The 21899-nt window shown below is 42.2% G+C and overlaps 2 protein-coding genes across 5 annotated transcripts in view; both read right to left on the bottom strand.

The window, feature by feature from the left end:
- Positions 1-2205: 2205 nt before the first annotated feature.
- The window catches only part of SCG5 (secretogranin V), a 64911-nt gene continuing 45217 nt past the window's right edge, over positions 2206-21899 (bottom strand). The window contains exons 3-6 of one of the 4 annotated variants that reach the window (XM_011989124.1): positions 18930-19079; positions 14123-14232; positions 7605-7658; positions 2206-2792 (exon numbers count right to left, since the gene is read on the bottom strand). In XM_011989124.1, the coding sequence (XP_011844514.1) occupies positions 2697-2792; positions 7605-7658; positions 14123-14232; positions 18930-19079 (410 nt within the window). In that variant the 3' untranslated portion in view covers positions 2206-2696. Of the gene's footprint in view, positions 2793-7459; positions 7659-14122; positions 14236-18929; positions 19080-21899 lie in introns of those variants that run through there. The other 3 variants (XM_011989123.1, XM_011989125.1, XM_011989122.1) reach the window with 3 other exon arrangements.
- LOC105546026 (60S ribosomal protein L38-like) lies at positions 15360-15616 on the bottom strand. The gene is given in 1 exon segment (XM_011989121.1): positions 15360-15616. A coding segment is annotated over 1 exon segment (213 nt). The 3' UTR covers positions 15360-15403.

The following is a 21899-nucleotide window of genomic DNA, read 5'->3' on the forward strand; positions in this document are numbered from 1 at the left end:
CAGTTATTATTGCCTTTGTTAGGCTGCGTACAAGATATCAAGATAAAAAGAAAAATGAGACAGAGCCTATGGCTTCAAGGAGCTTATAACCCAGTTGAATGAGGCATACACATAATAAGTAAACAAGTTTTGGGTATGCTAAATTAAGTTCAGCCCAAAGCTTCCTCCTTACATAGTGTAAGCTCGGCCTAAAGCTTTCTCTGTACATAGCAAACTGTAACCTAACTGGATGTATAAACAGGCTGTAACCTACTCTTATGCCAAACACTGAGATTCGGCCAAAGGTGGCCAACTGTTCAAATCATGTCCAGATAAGGCAAACGCTGAAATGTAACCAATCCAGCTGTTTCTGTCCCTCACTTTTGTTTTGTATACCTTACTTTTCTTTTTCTGTCCATCGGGTTTTTTCAACCACACGGCAGTGCAGAGTCTCTCTGAACCTATTTTCCAAATTGTTCTTTGCTCAACTAAAGTCTGTTCAATTTAATTTGTCTAAGGTTTCTCTTTTAACAGGTGGTAGAGCAGGCTCTGTATATAGAGTAATTCTTATCATTACACCCTCTTACAGGGACTATATGAAAGGAGGCGTGAGGTTCCATAGGAAGACAAAAAGGGGTCATGAGAGAGAAGTAGCTGGGATTACAGGCATACGCCACCACACCTGACTAATTTTGCATTTTTAGTGGAGACAGGGTTTCTCCATATTGGTCAGGCGGGTCTCGAACTCTCAATCTCAGGTGATCTGCCTGCCTCAGCCTCCCAAAGTCCTGGGATTACAGGCATGAGGCACCACACCCGGATTCCAGGCCAGTTTTTACCATGATCTACTCTTACTTTTTAACCATCAACTGTGGTTCTATTGTTGAAATTTTCAAATACATACAAACACAGAAATAAGAAGTGCAAGCCGGGTGTGGGGGCTCATGCCTGTAATTCCAGCACTTTGGGAGGCCGAGGTGGGTGGATGACTTGAGATCAGGATCATTTGAGAGCATCCTGGCCGAGATGATGACACCAAGTCGCTAGTAAAAATACAAAAATTAGCAGGGCATGATGGTGGGTACCTGTAATCCCAGCTACTCCGGAGGCTGAGGCAGGAGAATCGCTTGAACCTGGGAGGTGGAGGCTGTGGTAAGCTGAGATCACGCCACTGCACTCCAGCCTGGGTGACACAGCAAGACTCTGTCTCCAAAAAAAAAAAAAAAAAGAAATAAGAAATAAGAAGGACAATTAACTCCCAAGTACCCTTGACCTAGCTTCAGCAGTTATCAGTGTATGGCCAGTCTTGATTATCTTGATTATCTATATCCCCATTCCCTCCCGGCCCTCTACCTCATCACTACCACTGGATTAATTTAAAGCAAATCCAAGAGATCATATCATTTCATCTGTAAATAATTCAATATTGCCGGGCGCAGTGGCTCACGCTTGTAATCCCAACACTTTGGGAGGCTGAGGTGGGCGAATCACAAGGTCAGGAGATCGAGACCATCCTGGCTAAAACGGTGAAACCCTGTCTTTACTAAAAATACATAAAAAATTAGCCGGGCATGGTGGCGGGCGCCTGTAATCCCAGCTACTCTGGAGGTTGAGGCGGGAGAATGGTGTGAACCTGGGAGGCGGAGCTTGCAGTGAGCTGAGATCCGGCCACTGCACTCCAGCCTGGGCAACAGAGCGAGACTCCATCTCAAAAAATAAAAATAATAATAATAATTCAGTATTTATCCCTAAGAGATAAGGGCTCTTTTAAAAAAAATAGCCATAATATAAATACTATGTAACATTTAAATCATACCAAAATATTCAGTCACTACTCAAACTTCCCTGATTGTCTGATCAATACTTTTCTTGATTTGATTTGAGTCAGGATGCACATAAGACCCACACACATTGTATTTGGCTCATGTCTCTTAAGCCTTTTAAAATCTATGACAGTACCCCAGCACTTTTCCCTCCTCCCATTTATTTGTTGGAAAAAGCTAGGCTACTTATCCCGTAGAGTCTCTTCACGCTGGATTTTGCCGACGATTCCCAATGGTGTGTTGAATGCATCTCAGTTCTGCCATCTGTAAAATGGGGATAACACCAGACCCATTAAGTTCACAGTATTATTGTTAGGGTCATATGCTGTCATGTATGTAGATCAGGCTGTTCTATTACACAAAGAAATTGTTCTTTATCATGCTTTAAAAAGAAAACTTCATATGCCGATGCTTGCATACATGTTTATTAAGACGCAGCCAAGTGAAATGTGTCAGCTCCTCCTCTTGAGTACAGCCTTCTTTATTGGTGTATAACAATGCCCAAGGGCTGGATGAACTTCATAATCAAAATCAAATGCCAGCTTTTTACAGACTTGGCCAACATAGTACGACCTCAGACACCATTTTAAACTGCAAGAAATCTGAGCCTTTCATAGTCTTGCTTTTTATTGTTGACATTCACATTTTAATTTTTTTATGATCATTGCAGATTCACATTTTAAAAACCCAAAAAACAAAAAAGCTCTTATTCTAATTTAGCAGAAAGCAGAGTCATCGGTGTGAAGACAATACACTATCAACATACAACTGCTTTGTATCCATAATTATCTACGTAAGAAACATGCTGTCATTCCCAGGGGCTCCATTAACACGTGCACATAAGCCATGCTGAGGCCTAACAGGTAATGTGGGTTTTCATCCAGCATCTTCTCTTTACTCTGGGTCCTTATCCTCATCTGAAAAATGGGGGACAGACTTCTTTGCCACAACATTATCCAGTCTCTGTCCTTGTAGATATGGATTGACACTCTGAAAAACGAACAAACAAACAAACAAAAACCATGTGGTTTGGTGTTATATGTGAACATCGGATACAGACAGCTCAGAAAAGAAATGAACAAGAATTGTTTCTGGCCTATTGGGTTAACGACAGTGTACCAGTGGCACCTACCAACCACCAAACGACGACTCCAGTGTATGAATTACTACCTCAGTGTCCTATGAAACATTTTCTGACTGATAGACAGCTCTAATTGTGTTTTTCACACAACTATATAGCCCTTTATCAGATGCAATGTGCTCTTTTTAAAAATTGGTATTTTTGGCACAAAGATTTGGGGTAAACCAGCTCATAAGTCCTTGCTACTAAGTTAGGGACCAAGACCCATAAGAAAGATAATTATTATTCTATGGCCCTATTTAGGTAGGAGGGGGAATCTGAAATGCATTAAATTGCATTTTGCATGAAAAATGTTCTAAAGAAGAAGAGTAGGGCCAAGTGGGAATTAGCATCTGAAGACTGGTCCCAGATCATCCTGCTGCTGGGATTGATTCTTCCTTGCTAGTATTTTACTGAGGAGAATTCATTAGGGGCTCAAGCGATCATTGCCACCTTCCTTCAGTCAAATTCAAAAACTGAAGCAAAAAAGGAAGCTTCCTGAAAGGGCTGGAAGGCTCCTTTGTTTTTGACTGAAGACTCCGTACTCTGAAATCGCTTTCATGTGTTGATATTCTTAATGAGTAAATATTTCTCCATTCCTTCTCTAATACATATCTATTTTTTGAGGTTTGGATTTGAACTAGTAATTGAAACTTTACAAAATAGTATTTAACAAGCAGGAAAAAAATTCAGAAGATTTGGAAGATGTTTGTTCATTGAAGTTGCCTTCCAATAATGGAACAAAAATATAAGAAAGAAGCTGTAGCCGGGCGCAGTGACTCATGCCTGTAATCCCAGCACTTTGGGAGGCCGAGGCGGGCAGATCACAAGGTCAGGAGATCAAGACCATCCTGGCTAACATGGTGAAACCCCGTCTCCACTAAAAATACAAAAAAATTAGCCGGGCATGGTGGCGGGTGCCTGTAGTCCCAGCTACTCGGGAGGCTGAGGCAGGAGAATGGTGTGAACCCAGGAGGCGGAGCTTGCAGTGAGCCGAGATTGAGATCGCGCCACTGCACTGTAGCCTGGGTGACAGAGCGAGACTCCACCTCAAAAAAAAAAAAAAAAAAAAAAAGCTGTAGTTACAAACAATCGGCAATTGAGCAGCAACCTGTTGCATGCTCAATTCCCACGTACGAATGAATGGAGGCTATTCACAGGGGAGCTCTCTGGTCCATGACATGGCCTGCCACGACTCTTGAAAGGTGAACAGACATTCTTCAAAAGAAAAGGAATGAAACCTGAGTTTAGCATTTACAAACGTTCTTTCACATTCTGACTGCTAAACACATGAATCGTGAAAGGTCCGACTCACTCTGCAAAGATGCATCACAAAGTAGGTGAGAATTACAAAGTGAGCAATGTCCTCAGACATTTGAAAAGTGACATGTCACAAGACAACACCTTGCTGAGAATTCATCTTAGAAATATTTAAAATAATAAAAATTCCTTTTATCAATTACAGTGGTTTGGCCTACCCCAGGGGATCATATCAGAATCTTTGGGTAAGTGGAGCAAGTGTGGACTGAAAAAGTATATTCAGTATCACAAACATTTTGTTTAGTAATATCTATTCCAAAAATTCTAATATGTTAAAGGAGGACATGAGAGGTTCAAGTTTATCAAATATGAGATTAAAAAGTTCATAAGCTGTTTAAGTAAGATAAATAGTACAGCTCAAATATTAACAAGAAACAGCTTAAGAGTTTAAAAGTTCATAGTCATTTAAAAGTAGATTGACCTTTTATTTGTGAAGCAATGAGGAATTCAGTTGGATTTGGGTGAGTACATAAAGTTGCACAAAACCATATGGGGCTTGGTTGCAACTTTGAGGAGAATCTCTCTCTCATGGGAGAAGTCCTGCCCAGACCCACAACATGCAAAGGTTGGAGGGGAGGGTAAAAATTAATGAGGAAGTAAAAAGAGGAATCACGTGAACTTTTTTGATAAATATTTAACTGAGTATTGAATCCAGTACTTAGGAATAATAATAATGAGCTTTGGGTTTGTTTTGTTTTCGTTTTTTTGTTTTGTTTTGAGAGTCTCACTCCATCACCCAAGCTGGAGTGCAGTGGCATGATCTTGTCTCACTGCAGCCTCCACCTCCCAGGTTCAAATGATTCTCCTGGCCTCAGCCTCCCGAGTACCTGAGATTACAGGAGCGCGCCACCATGCCTGGCTAGTTTTTGTATTTTTAGTAGAGACGGGGTTTCATGTTGACCAGGCTGGTCTTGAACTACTGACCTCAGGTGATCTACCTGCTTCAGCCTCCCAAAGTGCTGGGATTACAGGCGTGAGCCACTGCGCCCAGCTGAGCCTTGGCTTTAATCGTGCTCTGAAAAACTCAGGGCACTTCTATATTTATCTTCTCTCACTTGGGAAAGAGACTGGGTAGGGCACACAGAAACCATGATTCCCATTTCAAAACTGGAAGAACCACTGGGATTGGATCTTTGCTTACGATGTCCTCTGGAAACTCACAGCAGATGCTGAGTTTCGTTGGAAGAAGACTTCATTGTTCAAAAAAGAAAGCTTATAGTTTCTTTATACTGATTCATGCACTGGGGGTGGTGTGGGGGCAGTGTTAAGGTCTTCAATCAAGATGGGAACAGTATCTGAGACCTGATGATGGGCAGGACCAACTTGCTTCCTTATCAATCCAGAAAGGCCCATGGTTTATGGCATGAGAATGGGTCTTCGTAGATGCTCAAGAATAGGAAGAATTTGATATCTCTGGGTCAAAGTGACCCTTCTTTTCCTAAATTCTAAGCCTTTCCTATGTGGAGGAAATTGAGGCTAAAGTAAAATCCTTTATAACATGCGTGTTAGCCAGTATGCTGAGTTTTGGTAATCACTAGTCTCATGGAAAAATGGCCTAAGTCATGCCCCATGGTCATTCACTGAGTCAGGGCAGAAGGAATGGTGGGCCAGGAAGTAGAGACAATTAAAGCTTCAAGCTAACTTATTCATTTTAAGTCAGTCATTGCTCTTACTGGGAAATGTTCTTGTTGTGTTGTAGGGAGATATTCAAGCCATGTTACTGGTTAATTATGTGTATTTTGAGCTCCTAGAATGGAATTTCTTGATGCTCCCTCAAGACCACATTATACCCTTTGGACCCTTTCCGTCACCATCTGCTATTGGAAGCTGTAATCACCAAGAAAAACTCTTAATAACTCTGTTAACTCTCCTCAAAAGAGATTTGTTTCCAGAGGTAAAAATGTTCTACTTCTTGCATAGAAAATTGCTGTATGTCTTCTGTGTTTTGTCAGGCAGCACAGGGGCTTGGAACCTTCTGTTGTGGGGGCCTGAGGACTGATGCTGAGGCCAGAAAATCCACACCTCTTAAAACTCGCTCTGACTATATTTGGCAAAACCCTTCAGAATGGCCACAATTACCATTGCCCAGATTCCCAAATTTTGAGAGGATCCAGGCACTTGCTCTGCTGAATAAATAGTCAGTGGCTTTGAGTACATGCTTAGGTTTGTATGTTTTAACTAAAATGGTCGCTATCTCATAGCATTTTACCATGTAACAGTGGCGCTGTTTTCCTCCCACCTTCATCTGATCAAAAAAGAGGCAGGTGGCCAGGTCCTTCTGACTAGTAAGGTACCAGTGGATTAGCAGAATGGACCTTGATCACTAATTAAGTCTTGATGCTATAAAATACCCTGGAAAGCCAAAGCAAATGTAACATTGAGTTTTATGTGAGGCAACACTGTAAATGAAGTAGCTAACTGTGGAGTACCTAGACCAAGTTCCTACCTTGGGCAGCCCTGGGATGGTTAAAAACTAAGCCTGCAGCAAATTCAACAGACAGCAAACAAATATTATAGATCTAGTAGATTTTATATCAGTCTGGCTAGGCCAAGAAAAAAAGATATATAGGAGAAATTAGGTTTGTTCATCTCATCGGTTGCTCCCAAATTCCTTCAAAATTATTTCCTGGAGCAGGAGTTTAGCACTTCCCTGTTTCTGTCCTGTGTTTGTTTTTTTTTTTTCTTTTTGAGACGGAGTCTTGCTCTGTCACCCAGGCTGGAGTGCAGTGGCGGGATCTCGGCTCACTGTAAGCTCCGCCTCCCGGGTTCACGCCATTCCCCTGCCTCAGCCTCCCGAGTAGCTGGGACTACAGGCGCCCGACACCACACCCGGCTAATTTTTTGTATTTTTAGTAGAGACGGGGTTTCACCGTGTTAGCCAGGATGGTCTCGATCTCCTGACCTCGTGATCTGCCTGCCTCGGCCTCCCAAAGGCTGGGATTACAGGCGTGAGCCACCGTGCCTGGCCTGTCCTGTGTTTTTTATAGAATTGATGTAGATGTGTGATCAGTTTTCCCCACTGGCCTACAGACCCTGGGAGGGCAGACAGACCCTCATGTCCCCCAGATATGTCCCACACTGATGGGGGAAGCAATACACATTTCCTGAACGGAAATGGAGTTAATAGAATCACCACAAACTAGGTGTTCCACTAAAAATCATCTGCTAAAGCTTGGGGAAGCCATCGCAGAAACCAAGGACAGACTTTCTGGGTGTGGCCCTCGTCACACGGACCAGTGTTTCTCAGGACTACACAAGGGAGGATTCTGGGACTTCCCAGCAAGCGAGGGTTTCAGCCTGTTCACTGCCCCACTCAGAAAGCTCCAAGCATCCCAGCAACAACCCAGCCAGCCACGTATTACCCTCCGCTTTCGTCTCTCTCCTCCCTTCATCTTCTCATAAAGGAGTTTCTTGTTCTAGAATGGGGAGAAAAGAAAACAAAAATGCAGAAGTATGGATCAAATCTGGTGAATGTCTATTTTAAAAGCAATACTTGGTGTGTCCCCTAGATATTTGCATACACATATTTTGGAAACAAAACGAGATGAAAGGAATGTCGTGTCAGAAAGACAGACCACAAGAGAAAAGCTGGTGGCGGTTCCGCTTTTAATAAAGTCCTCTGCAATGCCCTGAGGCGCTCCAGTGTCATCAACAATCACATACACAGGGAAATACGACATTTTAAAACATGAGGGGTGCTGGAAGCCCGTCTCCTCACTTTGAACAGCCTTTGTTTAAAACAGATAATTTTATCTCATGTGTTTTTCTATCTAACTCTCTTTTTATAAACTGTACACATAAACCGCTCTCTGGAGTGGTGTCTGACTATTACCAACAGTCCCTCGTGTAAATAAATGAGACATTCTGACTTCTGCAACCATTTCGTCTGTGGCGTAAGTCAGTGCCCCCAGTCAAGACAATTGGAAAACCATTTGGTCTGTAACATTTTTAATAGAGTGAACCTTTTAAAAACTGCCAAAAAACTTCTTGGCAGAAAGGAAAGTTATTTGGGTTGGGGGGCAGGGCTCTGTTACCACAGTTTGTGTAAGTGTTTCCACATATTGCTGTATTTCAAACACATAGTGGGCTTAAATGAGCTCTAGAATATCAGACACATGCTCAACAGATTTCCCTTCTATTGAGATTATAAAAGACAGAACGCTTAACCTGAAGGCAGAAAGGGAGAAGGGGATGTGGGGCGGGGGGCTTTACTTGTGTTGTTTTATTTATTTGATTTTTTTATCTGGAGGAAAATAATGTATAAAAGAGGTGATTCATTTTGTTCTAAATAAAATACCCTGACATTAAGATAAAAAAAAAAGACAACGATAGAGTTCTGGTAAGAAACAAGTTTATACAATATGTATCCTCTGAGCTGTCCACTTATAAAGATTTATTTTTAGTGGTAGATTTGGAATTGAAAATGACCAATGCCAAGAATGAGCTTCATCATTTTTCATGTTCATTAAAATCTACCCCACCTGCAATTTACAATGCATATCTCTTGCCCGACCTCAACTATGCAGGGAGGCGGTGCCAGAGTGAAGGAGCTTCTACTGCTAAAAACGCCAGTGCTGGCTGCGGCCTCTATATCCTGCTTACTTGGGGAATGAATCATTTTAATATCAGAAGGGAGCAAAGGCAGACTTGCAGATCATTTTCTTGAGCAATGAGGATATTGTTGTGAGGCTCATTCTCTACAGTCTGTGGTTGCCCTTCTGTGAATGTAAAAACTCCTGAGGCAGAGAATGTCCGAAGAGCTGGTGTTAGAGCTGGGAAGGGCGGGAAGGGGTGAGGACAAGGGCTTCTTCATGTGCACCATTGCTTTCAGCTGCCTGAGCTGGATGGGGTGTGGAAGAACCTGAGAGCTACTACCATGGGGTGGGACTGTCAGCCAGCCCTGGCAGAGCTCCACTGTGCCATCAGCCAGGTAAAGGCAGCATCATTTCATTATTTAGGAGATCCTGGGGCAGGTCATACCCATGAGTCTTCATTCAAAAAGAAATACAAAAGGCCTGGCTAATCTGCCTCTCAAAGATGGTTCCCGTGTCTCCTTAAGAGCTAGGGTTAGGATTAGCAGGATAATGCTTCCCTACCCCTGCATGAAAGTGTCTGGGACATTCTTAATTAGCCCCATTATTGCATGAACTTGAAGGCATTGCAGGTATGGTATGGGTAAGAGAAGCATACAAATGGAAAGAAAAGAAATCAGCTCTCTCTCCTCACACCCATTCCTTGTTGATTCCTTGGGGAGTGGTGAGCCTGTTTTCCATGTGAGTAGCAGGTTCAAGTTCATTAAAAGGGCTTTCCATGGTGCCATCAAGATTTTGGACAACTGTCCAGATCCTGGTTTCCAATTACTCTCCTAAATAGAACCAGGGGGCTTCCTGGAGAAACGTCTAATTCCAGGGCTAGGAAGGAAAGTACAAGGATGGGTGAAGATGAAATATCTAATTAGGTCAAAAAGTAAAGAAGTGCTCCAAAAAATGATGGGGTCTTGTCAAAAGGAAAGAAAAGCCAGCTTGAGGAGACTCCCACTGGCCAAATTTTGGACAGTTAGAACACCAAAATACATAATAATACGCATTATGGAATCCACGAATCCATACTTATACTATATAAATAAACACATTTGTAAATAAATAAATAGAGAAGCAGGGGAAACTCTTGCTTAGAATAGAATGTCAACTAGTAAATGCAGAAAGAATAGTGGAGTAAGAAAATCATCATTTTGAAGCTATCATCGTTATCATTGAATCTGGTAGGCATCATAAGTGGATGTTACATTTGTTGGTTAAAAGTCGAACGGGGAGCAGAATATTTACACAGCCCCAAAGCGTCTTCTCACAGATTAACTATTCATTTCTAAGGGAATTTTACACCAGAGAAACCTGGAGGGCAGGACTTTAACAAATTGAACAAAGTTAACATTGCCAGCCAAGAGACAGACTGACATCATGTGCTTCCTGATGTAAAGTACTAAGTAGGACATAAAATACGAAGCAGGTCTAATCACATGGAAAAACCTGAGTCAAATCCACACTGAAGAGCATTCAACTCATCAAACATGTTAAGGTCAGGAATGACAAAGCAAGTCAGGGAGGGGCCTGGTCCCTCATATCTCTGTGGCTCAGGCACTGGCTGTGATCAGCTGCTGATGAAAAGGTGTGAAAACATTTGGAAAGGAGAAAGATTTGCTGTTTGAGACAACTTTTTCATAAGTAAGTAACACTCAGCAGTTAATGTGTAAAGGGGGAGTGGGTAGCCGGCATGCACAGTAGCCACCCTTTGGTGTGGTCACCACTGGTGTAGTCACACCCACTGTCTGGAAGGCAGCCAGCCCTCGATAGGACTCCATAGGATTACCACACAGGACACATGAGGAGCAATGAGCCATGAAAAGGTAGGGAACGTATCCAGCTTGTAAAGTACTCTGGAGTCAGATGATGGGGTTCAAATCCCAGCTCTGCAGGCTGAGCAGTCTCCTCAGCTCTTCAAGCCTGCATTTTCTCATCTGGAAAGTGAGAATGACAAGGATGGCCAGATGGGATAAGATGACTGATTACTTAGAAAGATGTCTGGCATATAGTATGTGCTCAATAAACATTACTATTTACTATGTATTATAGTATTATGTGTTATGTAATACAATTACTATTATGAGTCATCTTTGCATTCCCATTACCTAACACAGGGCCAGCAAGGCATATGATGTGCCGTTAACAAATGTGTCTTGATGCACTAACAAAGAGAGAGAAATGCAGGAAACAAGGTAGACACTGAAATGTGTAATATGTGAATCATCGTTAAAGATGCAGCTCAGCTCCAGCTAGTGTCAAAAACAAGGAAGCATTATTAGCAGATAAGGAAGCAGGGTCTTTGTGCTGTTCTATCATGAAAGATGGTGACGCTGTTAACTTAAAGGATGGTTGGGCTGAAGACAAGCTTGAGACTGTCATTCCATCTAAGCACCGAGGAAGGTTTGTGGTTCCCAGTTTAGAAAAGCAAGACATACTCAGTTCACACTTCCGTGTGAAAACCAAGGAAATAATGTTTTACTGGTAGGTGGTAATGGGAAAATAAACAAGGAAACCTAAGTTTAAGTAAACATATAATTGAAGATGATAAAAGGTATCTAAATATTGTTCCTGGTCATTGATCTCTAATATTTTCCTTTTACATTTGGTCCTAGATTCTAGTCTTTAGCTCTAATGTGGACAAAGAATAGGAAAGACTGAGAGAAACTCAAGTCAGTGTTTTGAGAAGGAAGCACAGAGAATGAAGGACAGTGGTTGGCCTCATGCTGGGGCACTGGAAGTGAGTGGAATTCGGTGAGAGAAATCGGTGAAGATTTTCAAGAAGAGATGAGGAAAGCTGAAAAGAGATGTTTTCATCCCTCCCACCTCATCATGCCACCAACTGGGCTCCTTGCCTTCACTCACACCTTGACTCAGTCTCCCTCCTTTCTTTGTCTCATTTCTAGGCTACCAGTGAAGCTGAAGACCTTCCCACCTGAAACTTCCATGCTGCCCTCCTTAGTACCTTTGACTTCCTTCATGGCTACTATCCCAATCAGTCACACCAGTCCTCAGTTCTGGATCTTCCTCTACCCTTGTCTTCCATCTTCCCTAATAATTGCCCCTGGCCCTCAGAATACAGACAAAACATGAAGCTGAGTGGTGCTAAGTTGGATTCATTTCATTTTCATGCAATTCATCTCAACCACAGGACTGTAAGCTCTCTGAAGACCAGTACCATGTCCTGATGACTCCTGTATACTGAGCATCTAGCACAGTGCCTGGAAAACAGCAGGCTCAATATGTTCTCTTTGTGCCTTATTGAAGCTGGCTTTTCCTTCTGTTTGGTAATGCTTTGATCACCTCTTGTGGATCCCTTCCCAGTACTCCTCAGTAATCTACTCTTTCCCTCACTCTCTCTTCTCTTTTTTACGTCCTTCCTCCCTCTATTCCTCTCTTTCTTTCTAAAATGCACTCAAAGGAAAAGTTCATATTATCCATTTCATACAAACCTGACGTATCTCTTCTTTCCTCTTCATGCTATATTTATCCCATATACCAATTCTAAATAGTTTTTCCCCCTTTAAATTTTTGTCTTGGATTCTCACCCTTCTTCACTGTGTTCACAGTCATCATAACTGAAATGACTCCCCTATTTTCTTCCTGTCTGGGATCAGTCTCTTCTCCTTTTACTTCATCCTTTAATATGCCACCAAAATAACTTCTTTTATAGAAGGCTTTTATTATTTCAGTCTCCTATTCAAGAACCTAAAGTTGTTTTTCTATTTCATTCAACATGTTTAAGCTCTACTAGGAGGCTGGAAAGTGGCTCTGCAAACCAATTCTTCCAAACAGAACTGTTTATGAAAAAGAAGGAAATGGAATAATGCAAATTGGAAGAAGCAAAATTAACTCAGGAACGTTGTTGTTTTGTTGTTTTAAGACAGGAAATGTGTGCATGTTGAAGACAGAGGGAACTGACAATGCATGTTAAAGCAAGATACTGAAAAAAATAAATGTGGTCATTAATGAAGATTTCTCTAAAACAATGTAGAAGGAAGGGAGGGAGTTTAGTTTTGAAATTTCAGTATTCCCAGTGAAGTAGTAAGCAAGGCCATCTGCCAATAATGAGCTGAGAAGAGATGAGGACTTTAGAAGGGCTGAGGGAGTTGGGATACTTGCTCATTCACTCACTCATTCATTCCACAGACGTATTGGCCACCTGCTGTTACATGTGAATGAACACTCCTAGGTATTTCCCCACTTTTCTCCCATGGCTTCAGCATCTGCTTACATAAGCCCAACCACAGAAACACAGACATATCCCCACTCAGTTCTGATCTCGTTTGGCTCATTGTTCTAGTCTGCTGGGATCTTCTTGAATCCCAACTCTGTCATCTGATGGCATCTCTTCCAACTTCATGTCATCCTCTGGGAATCTGACAAGTACATGTTCTATCTATTTATTACAAACATTGATAAAAATGTGAAGTTGGGTAGTGCTAAGACACACAGAATACCATGTGAAATCTCCCTCCCTATGTACACGGACTCTTTAACAAGCCCCATTTTGGTGATATTCTGTTGCCTAGGCTGTCTCTCTTCACCTCTTTCAATAGGAGAACATAAAACGATCTTGCCAACTGCTTTGCAAAAGTCCAAATACACCATGCCCACTTCATTTCCCTCATCAAGCTGGCAAATAAATGAATAATGCTGGCAAACGGAAGAATATCATTGGATCGGCAAGATTTGCTTTTAGCATGCCAATGCCAAATGGTCATGATTTCTCTTTCCAAGTGCTTATAAACAACTCCCTTAACTGACAGCTACACGCACTTACCTAGGACCAACAGCAATCTCACTGCTACACATCTTGGAATTTTTTTTTCTCTTTCTATAAAGCAGAATTATATATGTCTGTTTCTAAGCTCTGGCATCTTGATTCCCTTGATTCCGCAGAGACCATCTCCCTTAGTTTAGAGACCAAATTTGCAAATTTTCTGTGTCACTTAAAAAAAAAAATCATATCCTTTGATAAAACCCTATAGAGATGCATGAAACACTGGTGATATTTAGGATGTGTATGACACAGGCTGTGAAGTAGACCAGAGTAGAAGCCTCTGGAGACTACAGTCAATGTTAGGTTGTGTCTCTTTAGATGGATTTGGTATACTGCTGCCTGGACGTGTAAGTGTGGTTTTGCATAGTAATGACTTGAAGGTCTGTCAACCAGAGATTTCTGAAAAATTCGCTTCTAAGTAATTTTTCTTCTCTCCTTCTGCCCATATTGCTTATCCCTGCCATCAGCACCTTCAGAGTACTGAAGTGCAAAATCTACTAACAATTGAGATAGGACTTACCCACTTGCCCAAGCCTGGATAGTCATGTTCCGGATCAAACAGATGCTGATGCAACTGGAACTCTCGACTGAACTCTGCGGTGTCAGGGGTGTTTTCTAGACATCCATCATCTACTGCAAACAGCCAAAGGTTTTTGAGGAACAGCCAAGACATTTATCATTACTCTAAGAGTTAATTCACCAAAACAACTAGCATCCACAGGTCAGAATCTGTTCACAACAGCAGTAACTTAGAACACCAGAAGCCACCTTCCCTCTAGGATCCAGTTGGATAGGACTGCTCATCTCAAACTCCCACTCCTGTGCAGAGACTCACTGGCTGTTCACCAAACCCACTTCCCTTTCCTCCTCGGCACCTAGCTAGACGAATTTCCCAGCCTTGCTTTGCAATCACGTGGAGTCATTGCCTGAGTTGAGGCCAGTAGAATGTGGGCACAAGTGATGTATTCCATTCCCAGGCCTGGAAGTGAAATACATCACCGAAAAGCATAAAAACCTCTCATACCATGCTCCACTTCCCCTCATCCCCCATCCCCATCTCCTGGTCAGCCTGTTACATGTTGCCAGGGCAACTGTGGGTGTCAAGTGTAAACATGGCAGTCTGGGGTGCCGAACCATCCACCGCACCACAGCCTCACTCACCTCTGGCAGGGCTTCGCACGGGTGAAAAATAAACTTCTATTGCATTGAACCATAAAATTTTTTTGCCTGTTACGACAGCAAGTGTTTCCTTAAGTAACATACTTCTATTGCACATGACCCACTCTGTTTTCTCTTGAGCAAGTGGTTTAGAAAGTACTTTGGCTTCCTGGAGAAAGCCAAATCTCCACAACCTCCACACAGCACTTCATCCCTCGCTGTTGTGTTTTATTGTGATACTAACTTCAGCTTTGCATTCAGACAAGAACAGAGCTCACGGATCAAATCCCAGCTCCTAACATACAGATAGGCTTAGTTCCTTTGGAAAGTTAACCTGGTCTCTCCAAGTTCATTCATGGATTTGTGAGATGCAAATAATCAAATACTTACCTACAGGATTGCTGTGAGGAATAGAGATGATTACATTTAGAGCACCCGGCACATAACAGGCTTGCAATATGCTTTAGTTCCCTTCCCATCATCTCCCTTTAACTGACAGTTTATACTACGACTGCCCTTTGAAATCAAGCAAGTTTTCCATTCAGACCAAAGAAAGAAGCCTATGTCTTTCAGATGCTTTTTTTTTTTTTTGGGGGGGGGGGATTTTTAGTATTTTAATACAGTTCAAATCAGTGTGTCTGGCTCATTTCAGTTCCTTCACTGCCAAACCAGGGGGCAGGGACTGCTTCAGTTTCTCTGCCTTCTCTTTGTCAGTGATGACCAGGGTGTAAAGGTATCTGTTGCATTGAACTTTAAACTTCACATTGTCCTTATTTTTCTTGATCTTGACAGATGTGGCATCCTTTCATCGGGCTGCGAGCAGAAAGTCCTTGATTTCCTCAATTTTCCAAGGCATGGTGATGAGGCGCGCCGGGAGCTGGTGCGGACTGGGACCTGAGGTCCCCAGATTTCACCTGGCCGTAGATTGCCCCAGATTACCCTCCAGAGGCTGCTTTTATGTAAATTCTATCATTATTAGGCATGATGCTCTAAAAATGAGTCATTTTTCCCATGTCTAATATATTTTAGACAACAGCAATAAAAAGGGGGACAGAGGAGGGATTGTGAATTGTGTGCAGGGTTAGGAGGAGGAAGGAGGGTCTCATTTTAAAGATATAATGAGACATCAAGGCAGTGCTGAAAGAGGGTATTTACAATTAGCCAGGATGTCTAGCTCTTGACACTGTTCTTAAGCTGCTCTCAGCAGCTTTCAGCACACAGTCTCTCAGCTCTTAGCAGCGTGCAGCTAGTGTGGAAGTCATCAGCATTCTGAACAAACCCCTATCACCGCTCTCCACTTTTCCACGAGCTATTTATCTAACTTACACAATATATAGCAATTAACATGTAGGAAAATATACCAATTCAAGAGAGTTCAGGCAATCTGCATACGGCACCTTCATAACCTTTCATAATTGTTTCTGATGTACCTCCGAGTGGGCCCCCACTGAGATGCAGATAAAGCCTGCTCTGGGAACCGAACCGAAGGTGTCTCCGGGCCTGAAAATGTGCCTTAAATTCACATCCTATCTCTGAAGCTGAGATGGACTCTTTGAGCTCTGCTGCTCTATCCGGGGTGAGTGGGCCACGATTCAGAGGGGAGCATGGCATAAAAGAAGTCAAGGTTTTATTCTGGGATTGCTCAACTGTGCTCTGCTGTGTCACGATTCAAGCAATTCCTCACAAATAATGGCTAAATTTAGCAAGCGATTTCATTCTTGGAATGCAGATTGTGCAGAACAAAGAGTGAGGGAATATGTTAGTTTCATGGAAGGATGGCAAAGGAAATGGCAGACAACCTGTGACAAGAAAGTGTCTGGGTTTGGGATTTTGTCCAATTCTACTGGGCCAGCTTGCTCTCCTCTCAGAGCTCCTAAGTGCACAGACTAGAGCTTGATTCCACAGGTCTGTACGGTTTTGTGTTTTTCTTGTTTTTGTTTTCAGACAAGCTAGAACTACACTGTATGCTCTTTGAAGGCACTGTCTATGTCTTCCTTCCATAGGTGAAGAGATTAAGGCTCAACAAAGTGAAAGTGGCATACTACAGTCAACACTAGAGCTCAGATCTCTTGGTTCAAACTCTGGACCTCTTTCCATTCTCCTATAATATTCTCCAACTTCAGTGTGCACTAGAGCCATGAGGAGGACTGGTTACATACAACAAATTCCTGGGTCCCACCCCCAGAATTTTCTGATTCAATAGGCTGAATCAGAGTAGGGCCTGAGAAGTTGCATTTTTAGCAAGTTTCCAGGTGCTGCTGCTGGTGGTGGTGGTCCTGGGATTTAAGAACCACTGCACTATACCACATCCAATGGACTTCACAATGGAGACAGTTGCTTTCTAAACTCTGATCTAGTCTTTCTTCCTATCCATCCAAAACCCTACAAGCAAGTAAAAGGTGGCTGAAATGATTAGAGCCAGACAGTGATTCAGGTTTTCCTGCCTTCCTGGCCCAGCAGCCACACATTGGCTTGGTCACATCCAACTACTTTGGTTGTTCTGCCTCAAGGTGCAAGCTTTGTGCCCCATGGAATACAGAGCCCTCACCCGAAACGAAAGGAGGAGCATCTTTTTTTAAGACAGTCTCTTTAAGAGAGAGCCTGCATTGTGTTTAAGAAAAGGCGAGGTCAGACCAGTTATGGGCATCATAAGAAAACAAAGTCTGGGTGTGGTAGCTCACACCCATAATCCCAGGACCTCGGAGGGCCAAGGTGGGAGGATCGTCTGAGCTCTGGAGTTTGAGCTTAGCCTGGGCAACATGAGACCCCAACTCTACAAAAAATTTAAAAATTAGCTGGGCATGGTGGTGCACATCTGTTGTCACAGCTACTCGGGAGGCTGAGGCAGAGAATTACTATAATTGTGCCACTGCACCCCCACCTGGGCAACAAAGTAAGACCCTATCTCCAAAAAAAAAAAAAGAAGAAGAAGAAAAAGAGTTGAGTAGTTAATGTTATCATAATTTTCAGAGCAAGGCAGTATGTCCTGGTGGTTGAGTACACAGTCCTTAATCAGGTAGACTTGGGTTTGAGTCTTGGTTCAGCTACTTGTTAGCTGGATAACCTTCCGCAAGTTACTCTCGAAGCTTCTGTTTTCCTAATATAAAGTAGAAATAGTATTAGATTGGTGCAAAAGTCATTGCGGTTTTTCCCACTGAAAGCAATGGCAGAAACTGCAATTATTTTTGCACCAACCTGATAAATCCTAACTATTATTATTAGGCTTGCAGGAAAAGAATACTCTGGTGCTAGAAGCTAACACAAGCCCAAGGTAAGAGGTGCATTATTTACTAGCGGCAGCAAAGCTAATTATAATCAGGATGACATTTTTAAAGAGTCCTTACTCTGTGCTAGGTGCTGTGCTAAAATGCTTTACATGGATAATTTTATTTAATTGCCACAATGGCCTCCATTTTGCAAATAAGGAAATTGAGGTAGAAAGTGATTAATTAACTTAAGGTCACACAGGTTGACCTGGAGTTTGAATTTAGGTAGTCACAGTCCAGAGCCACTACTCTTAACCACCAAGGTCAGCTGCTCGAAGCCCGATGTAAGTGAAGCCCACTCACCATTCTCTTTGGCATTAGCGGGTAGCAAAGTGGGTGGGATGCGTGAACAATATGGAGAATTTCAACCTTCTTCCTTAACCAACTTCTTCCTGAACCTCTTCTCTCTCATGCTACCTCGTGGCCCCCAAATAAACAGGATTTTAGGATAGATGCTAACTCAGTGTTGACACATGACACTGTTAGAATGTTGACTGTCATGAAGAGTGAGGAAAACAAACAGGCATGGATAATCCACAAAATAACTAGTTCCAAAGACATTAAAAATCAGCAGAAGTTGTATCATGGAAAAGGAAAAAAAAATGTTCCCCCTTTTCATGAAAAGAGTAGCAAGCGCAGAAAAGTGCATCAATTCCCAAAGAAGGAGAGACACAGAAAGAAAGTAAAGCGTTAGCAGGGGAAAATCCTATGTCGGTGTGTCTGAACACAGAGCTCACACAAAAATTCTAGAATAAATTTCCCCTTCCCATCTACTTACAAATATGCATGGGCCCATCAGAATGGAAATAACAATTTCTGGGAATATTTGTAGCTGATGTTAGAATTTCTCATTTCCTTCCAAAGCCCCAACTTTCCGTGGAAACCCAAGGGCATGTCTGTTACCTGTTTTTCCAACAGGACAGGGATTTGGAGGGTCTGGGTACCCCTGATCCTCACTGAAGTCCTTGGGAATGTTGTCTCCAGTCAACTCTGCCACGATGTTGGGGATGTTGCCAAAAGGACCCAAATGCTGAAGTCCCTCATGAGCTCCACCTGCAAAGGAACCAGAAGTAGTTCGTTGCAGTGCAATTATATTAATTTCAACTAATATTTCTTCAGGCATATCAAACAGGAGAAGCCCTGTGCCTTCTGCTGCCGGGAGAGAAAAATAAATGAAATGGTTCTTGCCCTCTAGGGGTTTAGAAATGTAGTTGCAGAAACAGACGCATACTGTACACATATGATTTCCATACAAGGCAAATTGTATACTGTCCTGTAAAATAAATGTGAATACAGCATCACGAGAGCATGGGAGAGGGGCCAGGCATGGTGGCTCACGCCTGTAACTGCAGCACTTTGGGAAGCTGAGGCAGGCGAATCACCTGAGGTCGGGAGTGCACGACCAGCCTGGCCAACATAATGAAAGCCCGTCTCTACTAAAAAAAAAAAATTACAAAACTGGCAGGGCATGGTGGCAGGTGCCTGTAATCCCAGCTACTCAAGAGGCTGAGGCAGGAGAATCACTCGAACCCGAGAAGTGGAGGTTGCAGTGAGCCAAGATCATGCCACTGCACTCCAGCCTGAGCGACAGCAAAACTCTGTTTCAAGAAAAAAAGAGAGAGCGAGCGTGGGAAAGGGAGAGTTTCATTTGGCTGACGGGATGGGAGGGCTTCTTGGAAAAGCTGGAAATTGAGTGGCACCAACACAGGCAGGGCTCTGGAAGCTGGGCACGGAGCTTGGGCAGGACTTGGGGCGAGAAAGGAAGGCAAAAGCAGATATACAGGCTGAAAGCACATTATGAAAAAAGATAAAGTCACTGTTATCCTGCTATTTCAGCTCAGCCACTTAAAATTTGGTGTACTTACTCCAATTGTTGCTATGTGTCTTTTTATACAAAGGATATATTCATTTTTATTTAATATTGAAGCACAAGCATCTTTCCATTTGGCTGCATGGTCTCTATTCCTGTAATTATAAATGGCTATGTAGTTTTTAGTCCAACGGCTCTACTACAGCATATTAACCACTCCCCTATTGTGAGACAATTAGTGTTTCCCAATTCATTTTAGACATTTAATGTTTTCCATATTTTGGATTAATTTTCCTCAGGATAGATTCCCAGAAGTCAAATTACTGGGTCAAAGGCTATAAAACATCTTAACGACTTTTGATACTGTATTGCCAAACTGTTTTCCAAAAAGGAGGTACCAATTTATAAGCCATCACCAGCAAACTATGAAACACAACTTTTGCAACATTCTCACCAGCACTGGGTTTTATGAAAATCAATTTTTATATTTTCTTTGCTAATTCAAATGTTTTAAAATTACTGTGTTATTTTGAATGTCTTTGATTACCAGCTTGGTCAAATATCTTCCCATATGTTTACTAATTTTAATTTCTTTTATGTGAGCTGTTTGTTTATGCTCTTGGAATTTCAATGTTTTTCTTATCAATTTGTATGAACATTTTACATAATAAGATACAAGGCCTCTGGCTGTCGCCTTTTCTGCAAATATTTTCCCATGTTGTCTGACTTTGAATTCTGGTTACTATTATAGTATTTTGCTAACATACGTTTTTAATATTTATGTAGTCAGATTTCTCATTTTTATTCTCCTTTTTGATTTCTTCTTATCCTTCTAAATGCACAAAATCATTGCCCCTTCAGAAGTACTACTGACATTTGGATAATTCTTTCAATTTTTCCGTTTGTGAGTTAACTCTTTAATCCATGTTATTTATTTTAGTGTATGTAAAACAGTTAACCAATTATCCCACCAGCATTTGCTAAATAATTCTGTCCTTTCCTACTTGTTTCACGTCTTTAACAAATCCTTAAGTGTCTCATACATACCAAAACCTACTCTGAGAACCAAAACACAGCAGTGAATTAAGAACAACTTCTACTCCATAACTTGTTTTACCAAGTTACCAAGTTAACATATGAATGCATGTGAATTTCTGGACTTTCTTTTCTTGTAGCCTTAACAATCTATAAGGCTCATGAAGCTTCCTTGTCCAGCACCACAGCAGATCATTTCTTAGCAGGATTTCATACTTACCGACTCCATGGGGACACAGGAGCCTCACACTCAGAGTTCCCTTAATGCACAATCATGGTGTACGCAGACCTATACAGGAGAGGCTGGTTTACAATCAAAAGGCGCCTCGGTGGGCATGAAATTTGAGCAAAATCAGGCAAAAATAACACCATGCTTCCATCTTCTCCCAAAGGAGGATCCTGCCACAGGCTGGATTAGTTAAGTCCAGTTGAATGAGGCTCCCCTGTCCCTGGATGAACATGAGCACTTGCCTTTGTTGTTCTGGCTAAACCAGCTCTTCGTTGGATTCACACTTTTTTCCTCCCTTGGAAATGTTAATATATTCAGTAGAATCGTGACTAGATCTCAGTGCCCCGGGGATCATATTGTCTCCTTGAAGTGACATTGCATCACTCTGTCTTTGTGTGCTGTCTTGATTAAAGTTTAACCTTAAAAGGACAATCTTACCTCTGCTGATTCCTCTAGCCCCCAAATTCAAGCAAAATCAAGTGGTTGTTTGTTTGTTTTGTTTACATTTATATTATATTTCATTGCTTTGTGACGAGAATGATGACAAGTATCTAGCCCAGATCTAGGTCACTGTTCTGTAATGAGAGAAACTGTAAAATTTCTGCACTTTTGGCCGGGCGCGGTGGCTCAAGCCTGTAATCCCAGCACTTTGGGAGGCCGAGACGGGCGGATCACGAGGTCAGGAGATCGAGACCATCTTGGCTAACACGGTGAAACCCCGTCTGTACTAAAAAAATACAGAAAACTAGCCGGGCGAGGTGGCGGGCGCCTGTAGTCCCAGCTACTCGGGAGGCTGAGG

The sequence above is a fragment of the Mandrillus leucophaeus genome, unplaced genomic scaffold (assembly GCF_000951045.1).
Source record: "Mandrillus leucophaeus isolate KB7577 unplaced genomic scaffold, Mleu.le_1.0 Scaffold347, whole genome shotgun sequence".
Lineage (NCBI taxonomy): Eukaryota > Metazoa > Chordata > Mammalia > Primates > Cercopithecidae > Mandrillus > Mandrillus leucophaeus.